The sequence below is a fragment of the Podarcis pityusensis genome (genome assembly GCF_964106645.2).
Source record: "Podarcis pityusensis genome assembly, chromosome: 5".
In the NCBI taxonomy this organism is placed as follows: domain Eukaryota; kingdom Metazoa; phylum Chordata; class Lepidosauria; order Squamata; family Lacertidae; genus Podarcis; species Podarcis pityusensis.
The window spans coordinates 28653752-28664432 of NC_138032.1; the positions used below are offsets into that span (position 1 = coordinate 28653752).

Sequence of the window (10681 nt, forward strand, 5' to 3'; positions counted from 1 at the left end):
GCTATGTCTGTGGATTCCTTCGTCTGGCCCCTTCCTTTTTACTACTGACCCCTCCTGGGTGTGTCTTGAACCCTCATCCAGGAGGGCTGCTTATGGTCTTTGCAGGCATTCTGCTCAGATAAGTTGCCTCCCTCCCTTAAGAATGCTGCTACAAAACTGTGGCTGTGAACAGATAAGGGCATTTGAACCCCTTCCTGAAGGGGTTGGCAGAATGAGGTGGTGCAGGGATTCCGCCCCTGTGGTCATGAGTTCAAATGGATCGCTGGACTTCCAGTGGAGCAGTCCAGTTGGTGGCTTTGGCAGCATTTTCCATGAGATTGCGGGTGGGTGTATTCCATTTTTAGTTTCTGCATTTTCGGATCTCCTTGGGCTACGTACATATCATTCAGCAGCATATCTACCCCCCACCCGCCACACACACACACCAGCGCATAACTGGTGTGTAGAATTGCTCTCTAAAAGCTTTCTATAGCTAATAGCAGCTTTTAGAATTAACATTTACTTTCACTTTAAGAAGCTAATTCAAGGTTTTAATGCCACAAATGCATTCCATTTTCAGAATAAAAAACCAGGAACTAAAAGCATGCTTGGGCATGCGTTAATGTTTTTTGAAAGCTATGATCAGCTGTCATTTTCATTTCTAAATCCCTATGTGCACAGCACAGTGGCAAATATATTTTTGCATGCTCCATTGGAATGCTTGGTCTTGCACAATTCTTGTTCATTCCAGTGAGAGATGCATACACAGTAATAGTCCAGTAGAAATTTGCAGAAGCACACAACAGGCAAAGTAGCAAAAGGGAACGTTGTTTGAAACTGAGTGAAGCCTTTTTAAGAATGTGTTGCAAACCAGCATTGCCCACTGGAATGCAGAACTTGGACCTGGTCATAAAAGTATACACAGTCATGAATTCACTGAGTAATCAAGGAAGATGGCACAATCTCAGTTTTACTTCCCCTTCAAGAGAGATACATTATCTTCTCTTCCAAGTATGGGAATTCAAATAAACAGAGTACAAAGGAATGAAGAACTGGCCTCTCTCCACAATGAAAGGAATGCTGAAGACAGTAGCTCATGTGAATCATTGCTACATATTGATTACTCTTTTTTTTCAAACAGATTTAATCAACTGAGAGGAATTTTAAGTAGAAGGGAAAGAAAAATGGGATGCAAAGGTTAACATGTTTGTTGTAGCTTTTTACTCAGTTCCATTAATGCTAAGCATGCCTGATGAAGTTAGCAGATATTTTTCATAATGGGTTTTGGAAGTAATGGAAATAGATGACTCTAGAGATTGGGATAATGGACTATATTGATTCTTTGGGATACATGAATAAATTAAAAGCAGATTTTCTTCCCTTTTTTGTTCCTTGTAATATGAGAAAATATATACAGCTGGGTAACTTTTGAAAGTTGTTGTGGCACATAGATGTTCAGAAGACAGAGTCAGTATTAGCTGTTATATAACTCATATTTATGAGTTAATTTTATGCTATAGGGGAATCTGAAATACAGTGTTGGCCTAAATTATATTAGCATTTTGTATTGTAGACTTCCCTCAGTACTCCACACTTGCTCTGAGCCTATGTAACACAAGGTCTAACAGAGCTTTCAGCACACCATAATGCATGAACTAGTAGAAAAAATATGTACCACAAACATGTTTATTAGCAGTAAGGGAAACTGGTATTTTCAAAATCTTAGTTTCTTAATAGTTCACTCATTAAATCTTGTTCTTCTAAAATGTAGCATTCTTGCACACATAAGAAGTGACCTTTTCTGCCTAATTGCTGCTAATAGCATTTTCTGCTTTCTGCTCCCATTTTGGAGAAGAATAATCCCATGGCTTTCTGTTCTCAGTAAACCCATAAAGTTTCCGCAGGGCTACACGTGCAGCCTCTTCTTCAGCTGCTAATATTGTTTCAGCAGTACCTTCTGCCAGAAGCTTCTTATCGCTGAAAAAGAGGAAATATTTTTATGAGAAGTCTTAATTAATTAATACTGTGCATATAGATAAAGGTAAATAAGGTAAATGACCCTTGGACAGTTAAGTCCTGTCAAAGGCTACTATGGGGTTGCAGCACTCATCTCACTTTCAGGCCAAGAGAGCCGGCGTTTGTCCACAGGCAGCTTTCTGGGTCATGTGGCCAGCATGACTAAACCGCTTCTGGTGCAACAGAACACCATGATGGAAGCCAGAGTGCACAGAAACAGCATATACTATGTATATATGACAATATAGAAGGAAACAACAATACTGCCTTCATTTTTCCTAAGTTGTATGTCCAAGTCCCTATGGGCCATGTGATAAATATTCACAGGCAATTTTAATTCACTGAGCCTCAACTTACATGCTGAGTAACAAGATCTAACAAATTCAGAATGAAGTCCAGTTAAGTACTTGGCAGGAAATAAACAACAGTCATGTTTATACAACCAAGAATTGCATTTGTAAGATTACTCCAAGCATTCAGAGAAGACAAGGAGATAGGAATGAACTATAAAACAGTAGTGATAACAAAGCCGATAGTAGGACTAAGATAAAGTCAAGACAAAAGCTTGGTTATGTAATTAAATTCTCCTCCTCCTCCCTTTTAAAGATTAAAAATACATCAGACTAAATCTGAGGCATTCACAGCAACCTAACATTTTGACATTACACTTTCTGTACTGACATTTCAAGGAAGTGAACAGTGAATCAGGCTAAAGAATGCCAGACAAGTCTCCTCCTGTCAGAACAGTCTGACACACATTTATTGTACAACTGCCAAGCTGAAAGATTTATCGGTACACTGATACCTAACATTTTTGGAGAGTGGAAACTAACAGAAGCATGTAGCTTTTTTATAAGATGCATCTCACACCTTAGCAAAAAATGTGACTACATAAAAAGCCAGTTCTGATTATCTTACCAACTAAGTGGGGTAGAAGTGCCCGCTAGGAGTGCCAATGCCACATCACAGGCCCTAGCAGATCTACTTGTGAGGGCATCACATTTGACTCACCAATATGCCATGGTTGATTCCCAGATTACATTGATTGCATGGTCAGGGCTTAGGCTGTGATATATTTCATGCACTGATTCAAATGCAACATCCACACATACAACCTGTGGGCCTAGAAGCAGGACAGGTATGATCTCACAATACACAGCCAGTAAGGTCATTCAAACCAGTCTCAGGTCTTACTAACCAATACAATCCAACGAAGTACAAGGGCAGTACAGTGCTAGCTCCTGACTGTCGAGTTAGTCTTGGTTCTGGAGCAGACACATTCCTCTTGGCCAGTTCCTCCAGCAGCAAGCCCATTGGGTTCATAACATTCCACATCTCAAACAGATCTTTTCCTATCATTTGAGGAATAAAGAAGTCCTGAATATAAAAATGGAAAATTTTCAGATGTCAATTCACTTTGATTCCTGGTATGTATTTTTAATTGATAATGATTGTTACAAAGAACCATGGTTATAAATGTATCTTGTTAATTCTAATTGTTCAAAGACAGAAAAACTTGATAGCCAACAGGCTGGGAGTAATACAGAGCACAGCTTAATATTTTAAAATAAATGTTAAGAAATAAAAACATACAATCCTTTAAAGTCAAACAGAACTGTTAAGGATTACGTGGCTATGGGTTGTATCCAATGTTGGTCATATTCTGAGTAGATCCACTAAAATTAATGAATGCATGACTAGCTTGCTCTGAGTAGAACCTAGTTGGAGACATCTCTGCATTTCCTGCAAAGGCTAACTGCTGATACATCATGCTGTTTATGATGAACTAAGACACTTCACAATCAAGGACATTTTTTATTTGCATATTAACAGGAAAAAGTTTATTGTAGATTAATGCAGCTGAGATGAACACGTTGCATCCCTCTTTGGGGGACAGAGAAAGCTAGTCATTACGATTTGGTGCCTGTTCCCACCAACAGGCCTGCATGCAGATAAAGACATCAAGCATACAACACAGCCTGCTAGTTATATCACATGTTCTCTGAAATCACCCACTAAAAGGACAGAGGTAGTTAAGCTACTGGTCCTTCTGACCCCTGAAGGCAGTGCAAAGACCCAACCACATATTTGTGAAGTGCCTTGCCCCGAACTCAGGCCAGAACCCTATTTATTGCAGTAGTCAAACATGTCCGTGCTGTAAGCAGACTAATAAACAATGCCATAACACTATTAAAGTTCTACTAATATAGCTGGATATGCATGCCTTGTAATTAGCAGTGGGAGATCTCCAGTTTTCAGATGTCTGTATTAAATATACATATGCAGGCCTTTGTCTCTTCCAAACCTTAATGCTTCATTTAACATTTTTAAAATAATACATTTTAAAATCCCTGTTAGTATTTTGTATACGTAATCCAATTCTCAAAAGTAAGTTGGAGTGATATCAATGCATGAAAGCACCATGCCAAAAGAAGACTGGGTCATAGAGGTCAAAACACTGTACCTGAATTATTATTAATATTGTTGTTAATTAATTAAATTTGTACAGTGGTGCCCCGCAAGACGAATGCCTCGCAAGACGAAAAACTCGCTAGACGAAAGGGTTTTGTGTTTTTTTAGTCGTTCCGCAAGACGAATTTCCCTATGGGCTTGCTTCGCAAGACGAAACGTCTTGCGAGTTCTTGCGAGTTTGTTTCCTTTTTCTTAAAGCCGCTAAGACGTTAATAGCCGCAAAGCCGCTAATAGCAGTGCTTCGCAAGACGAAAAAACCGCAAGACGAAGAGACTCGCGGAACGGATTAATTTCATCTTGCGAGGCACCACTGTATATCCATAGATCTCGGCAGTTCCCAACTACAACTTGGGTAATACAGTAATATATAATGTAATATAGGTTCTATTTTCTAGGTGCAACATTGGTTTTATTGGGCACGATTTGCAAACACTCCTGCCATAAGCTGCTTGCAGCATTGTCTCTACTTCAATCACACACATGGAGTTAAAGCTAAGAGGATGGTTGTAGGAGATTACACACTATACGCTTGGGCAGCAGAATGCAATTTATCATTCTTTTAAGTGTTATGACAGAGAGAGCACTGTAGTCATGGATGGGTGCCAAAGAACTATTAATTACGCTATACATAACCATGTTATATTGCACAATAACTTACCCTCACAAAGATCTCTGTTCTCTGAGAGCCACTACTTTGAAGCAATGCTCCTATTACAGCAAAGAAAGTCTTCTGAAGCACATTAGGTGGCACAGGAAATTCTGCGCAAAGTGTGAAGTCTTGTAGAGACAAGTTTCTGGCCAAATAAGACACTAATTCCTCACTGGTAAGAAAGTTAACAAGTGCCTCAATGCCAGCTTGTGGAATTTTTGGATAGGCTTCTTCCAAGCACCGCGTGAGGTAAGATCGTGAAAAAGAGACACCCTTCAGAGAAAGTTCATTATTATCCTTGAGATTAAGGGCAATTGCTTCTTTGTCTAGTCCCAGTTCTTGGCGTCTCGACTCTTCTTGTTTAATATAACAACGGTTAACAAATGCAGTTTTGAGGAATTCCAATGAAAACTTCTCATGTAACCGGTGGCTAAAAGCCTGTATTTCTGCATGGTAATCCCAGTTAGGTTTCTCAGAGCTAAATAATGACAAAAAGCAAGAAAACAATAATGACAGGCATTTGAATGGGATGGAGAACATGTGGCCCTGCTATGTTGTCGGATTACAACCCTCATTATCCATGACTACTGGCCGTGCCAGCTGGGGCTGATGGAGTCCAACCACAGATTGTCCAACCCAACTCTAGCCGATCATTCTGAACTAGATTTTACAAAACAAATATTACATTCCCAATTGTTCCATGTTTTGTTTCTGACAGTTTAGGAAAACCTTGAGTGCAAGAATGCAAAGCTTAATAATGCATTATGCCCAATAACACAAGTTATTTGCTGTTAGCTTAAACATTTTGGGAAGAGAGAATCTGATGAACCCATAGTCCCTTAATTTCAATGGCTCTACTCTTATTATGACTTAGTTGAATATCATCCACTATCTTTAATTACATAAGCTTTAATTTACTGTACATTAATTTATGCAAGGGTAAACTGTCTAATGTTGAACAAAGTGGCGAAAAGGCAGGCATAAAATTCATGTAGAAATCAAATGCTTCGGTCTGGTTTGCACATCCTGCTAAGCCAAAGTGAAACTATTGTTAATCAAGCCATTGTTTATTAAACAAGGACAAGTCACCCCACATACAATCAAACAGCTCTTGGCTTGTTTCATGTGATTGGCTTGTTTAACTCCTGCCTACTTTGCACTCCCTGTCAGACATTCTGAAAGCCTTTGCAGTGTCATACTGCTGGAGTTGCCTCACTGTGACACCATGCCTCTTCCCACAGATCAAGAATGAAAAAACACTCTCAAGCAATACAGTATAGTGTTTCTTAATCTTTTCCTTATATCACTCTGCTCTACTTTGAATCCTTACTTTAAATCCTCAGCATGAGTCCTCAGCAGGTATTTAACTACTGGCTAAAATGTAAGTGAATGATGAATTGCTTTATCGGAAATAATTGACTTTTAGTCCATAATGGGAGAAATCCATGTATTTTTCACTATGGTCAATAGTTACTTACAAACTAAAATTTGGAACACGTGTGGCAAGTAAGTCCAGCTTAGCCAGTTGGTAAGTATGCCATTTGAAGGGCTGACTACAAATTTTCAATTAAGTCACTTTTTATAGATTATAATCAATTCCAGTTTTACCTATCCCCTCATTATAGCATTTTGTACTGTGATGATTTATGGCTTTTTTATTCTATATTGTGATGAGCTATGGTTTTGATTGAAATACCTGTCATCTCAACTCAAGTTGATATTCCATGCATCTGATTATAAGTGTTCTCTCCCCAAAAACTGACGTCATAGGGCGGGAGCCACCTTGAAGCCTTTGTGGATGCAGAGGAAATACATACAGTACACACTATTACATGAGTGTAGCCGGGGGGGGCAGCTGCACCCCCTTCAACTAAATAAATAAATAGACAACTGACCAATTGTGTTGCAGATAACTCAGTTTTGTGCCCCTCCACAAAGCCGCCCCCCCTAAAATAAATCCCAGTTACACCCATGCACTCTTATACGTATGGGGAGCCTCTCATTTTAGACACTATGACAGCCCTCCTTCCCTACCATTTTTTTACCAACCAGTATGGTGACAGCAGCCACGAAATTAAGAGATGACTGCTTCTTGGGAGGAAAGCAATGACAAACCTAGACAGCATCTTAAAAAGTAGAGACATCACCTTGCTAACAAAGGTCCATATAGTAAAAGCTATGGTTTTCCTAGTAGTGATGTATGGAAGTGAGAGCTGGACCATAAAGAAGGCTGATCGCCAAAGAATTGATGCTTTTGAATTATGGGGCTGGAGGAGACTCTTGAGAGTCCCATGGACTGCAAGAAGATCAAACCTATCCATTCTTAAGGAAACCAGCCCTGAGTGCTCACTGGAAGGACAGATCGTGAAGCTGAGGCTCCAATACTTTGGTCACCTCATGAGAAGAGAAGACTCCCTGGAAAAGACGCTGATGTTGGGAAAGATGGAGGGCACAAGGAGAAGGGGACAACAGAGGACGAGATGGTTGGACAGTGTTCTTGAAGCTACCAGCATGAGTTTGATCAAACTGCGGGAGGCAGTGGAAGAGAGGAGTGCCTGGCGTGCTCTGGTCCATGGGGTCACGAAGAGTCGGACACGACTAAACGACTAAACAACAACATCAGGCTGGCACTTGCCCTGATGCCTGCTGAAGACATTCTTATTTAGGCAAGCCTATCCACAGGTTTAGAAAAAAAATGTGTGAGTATTAATTTACCTTATCATGCTTTTTAACTTCCTGCATGTTTCAAATTATGGCTGCGGAGGTTTTAGCAATATAACCTTATTATTATTTTTTCATAAGCAGCATTGAGGCTTCTCTCTTTCCCCACCCCTACCCCGCCCTACAATCAAGCGGTAATTTTTTAAAAAATGAAATTAATTAATTAAAATAACTAAAAATAAAATACTCCACGACTGACCGCGGCAACCCGTCTCTCTCGCCAGCCCACCTCCTCAAAAGAAGTCACTTTGCAAGCCCGGCAAAGAGATAAGACGGGGCTGTTTGAAACAGCCTGTTTTGGGGGCGGGGGACAAAAACCCTGCCATTCCCACGTTCCTTTCTTCCTTTCCAGAGTTTCTGACACGCATCCCGCCAAAGAAACCCGTTCGGCTCCTGATTTCTCCTCAACCCCAGAAGCAAGCGAAGGCAGCAGCCCTACTAGGCGAGGGATGATCGTTAGCCGACGGTCAAAGCTCTGCCTTAGGGAAGGAGACGGGCGGGAAAGGCGAGCAGCCCTCGTCCCCGCTCTTTCTAAGCCTCCATCCTCCCAACAGGCAGGCAGGCATCCTCCTTCCCCCTTCTTCTCTCACCGGGGCCTCGGGGTCTCGAGCAGCCGCTGCTGCTCCACATACGCGCGGACCCAACGCTGCTTATCTCGGCGCGGCTGAGGGCGGAGCGCGACGCGTCCCGGCGCGGCAGAGAGTAAGCGGTGGGAGCCCTCAAGGAACAGAGGCCGAAGCAGCGCGGACGCCATTTTCCATCGAAGGGAGGAAGGCAGGGAGGGAAAGGAGCGGGGGACCAGGCGCACCGGCCGCCCCGCCGTACGGAAACAAGCGCCGCTTCGTTTTCTGTTCCGGCCAAGTTCGGGACTGGGGTTTTTCCCCTAGCTGTAGAAGGTGAATGAGAAAAGTGTAGGGCAGGTTTGCCACTATGAACAGGTGAAGGCGAATGACGTGTAAATGACGTGTGGCCACGGTGGTCCTCATCTGGACAGGGAAAGCCAGTGTTCCCGATGTTCTGGTAACCTCTAGGTTGCATCCAGGGTCGGATTTAGGTTTGATGAGGCTCTAAGCTACTGAAGGTAATGGGGCCCATTATACGTCCAGCTGTCCTTTGTCAACAACAAATTGTCGCTGTTTTTTGTGCTGAATATTTGCTAGATGGTAATTTATGGACCTAATAGGTATCTAAAGCCATTTGCACATGTTGCCATGCAACCAGTACATGCAGAATGTAGGCACCCTATATATAGAAATGAGCAAACCAGTGACATTTTATGGAGCAGGCTAGCAGGTGGGGCCCATTACTTACATAATAGGAGCCTACACGACACAAAACACTGTTGCTGTATGTAGGTTTTATTTTATTTGTTTTTATCTTATATTTTGGAAATGTACATCCAGTGGGTTTTTTCCCTTTAAGTTTTTTTGGGGCCCCCAAGAAAGTGGGGCCCTAAGCTACAGCTTGTTTAGCTTATATGTAAATCCGGCACTGGTTGGATCACTGAAGGTGGTTTGGAAACTTCAGCTGGTGCAGAATTCAAGCGGCCAAGTTGCTCAGCGGGGCAGGATGGTTTGAGCATATTTCACCGATCCTGGCTTGATAGCTCTGGCTGTTAGTTCCCGGGCCCAATTCAAAGTGCTGGTTTTTACCGATAAAACCTTATACGGCTCAGGGCTGCAATATTTCAAGGATTGCCTCTCTCTCCATATGATCCGACCTGGATCCTAAGATCATCTTCTGAGGCTCTTCATGTGCCTCCTCGAGAGGTCCAGAGGTTGATTAACGTTCTGTGGCCTTTTAAACATGTGTCTTATCGATTTGTTTTTGTTCCACTATGTATTTTGTGTTCTTGTTTTGTGTTCTTACATTGTGAATTGCCATGTGATCTTCAGATGAAGGGCAATACAGAGAAAGAGGCCAGAAATCTGGGCTTGAACTGGGCAGTTCCATATTTATAATCCTTGCTCAGCCATAAATTTATTGGGTGGTCTTCAGACAGTCCTTATCTGTCAGCCCGGCCTACCTCACTGGGCTGCAGTGAGGACTGACAAAACACACCGGGTGATGAATGTAAGCCTTTCTGAGTTGTTTTAAGTAAAATTGTTTGATATAGAAGGAAGTGGAAAAGTTTTGAATAATTTTTGGGAGTGTGGTTATTGGTTTGCTTTTGTTTTATTATGTATTTTATGTTCTCATTTTCTGTATTTAGGTTGTGAACCACGCTGTGATCTTCAGATGAGGTCTTATCTTCAAGAACCGTTCCAGAGGATAGCATTGCATATCTTGTCTGTAATGCTACTTAACATCTGTAGGAAGTGATTAGATCTGGAGCACAGTGTACATTGATGATATTTCAAATATTTCTTTGTTAACATCTGAATTGGGAATGGCTGTGTAGGCCCTGGATTGGTGTCTGGGTGCTATTGTGCTCCAACATGAATTTTAATCAACTCTTCTGGCCTTGTCATCACTATTACCTTGAGATTCTATTACCTACATCACTATTAACTGCCTGAGATTCTAGGCAAAGGCCTATCTTAAAAGGTGCTTTGTTTTAATCCCCAAACTCATGCTTTAGCTACTTTATACGGGCTTCTAACAAATGAATCAGCAACTTCTGAGAGTTCCCGAGTTCTTTATGAAAAAGTTTGTTTTGATCAAAATACATTACGTTTGGGAGTAAAATGTGCATCCAATTTGGCTAGGACAAATAGTCATGGTCTTGGTTCTACTCAGCCAAAGCAAGTAATTTACAAATATTGCACAGTTCTGCTACAGCACTCCCACAACTATCCTGAACAAAGCTTATTAACTCTTTTTCTTTTAGCCATAAGCAATGGC

At 41.5% G+C, this 10681-nt stretch overlaps 1 protein-coding gene and 1 long non-coding RNA gene across 2 annotated transcripts; one reads left to right on the forward strand and one right to left on the reverse strand.

Annotated features, from left to right (window-relative positions):
• Positions 1-1647: 1647 nt before the first annotated feature.
• On the reverse strand, positions 1648-8625 carry MRPL44 (mitochondrial ribosomal protein L44). The gene is made up of 4 exons (XM_081006984.1): positions 8428-8625; positions 5126-5594; positions 3194-3372; positions 1648-1956 (listed from the first exon to the last, which is right to left on the reverse strand). Exons 1-4 carry the CDS (start codon positions 8589-8591, stop codon positions 1785-1787), a joined length of 984 nt encoding a protein of 327 aa, XP_080863110.1. The 5' UTR covers positions 8592-8625; the 3' UTR covers positions 1648-1784.
• Positions 8626-8710: 85 nt separating this feature from the next.
• Positions 8711-10291, forward strand: LOC308477921. Its single transcript, XR_013986751.1, has 2 exons — positions 8711-8918; positions 10050-10291. It is a non-coding gene; the product is annotated as an uncharacterized lncRNA (long non-coding RNA).
• Positions 10292-10681: the final 390 nt, after the last annotated feature.

What these genes read in the sequence shown, in the direction of transcription:
- MRPL44 (XM_081006984.1), bottom strand. Translation starts at nt 8,591, where the DNA reads ATGGCGTCCGCGCTGCTTCGGCCTCTGTTCCTTGAGGGCTCCCACCGC. An exon ending in CTCGAGACCCCGAGGCCCCG is followed by an intron (nt 5,595 to 8,427) that starts GTGAGAGAAGAA and finishes GTCATTATTTAG; the next exon opens with CTCTGAGAAACCTAACTGGG. An exon ending in TACTTCGTTGGATTGTATTG is followed by an intron (nt 1,957 to 3,193) that starts GTTAGTAAGACC and finishes CCTCTTTTTCAG; the next exon opens with CGATAAGAAGCTTCTGGCAG.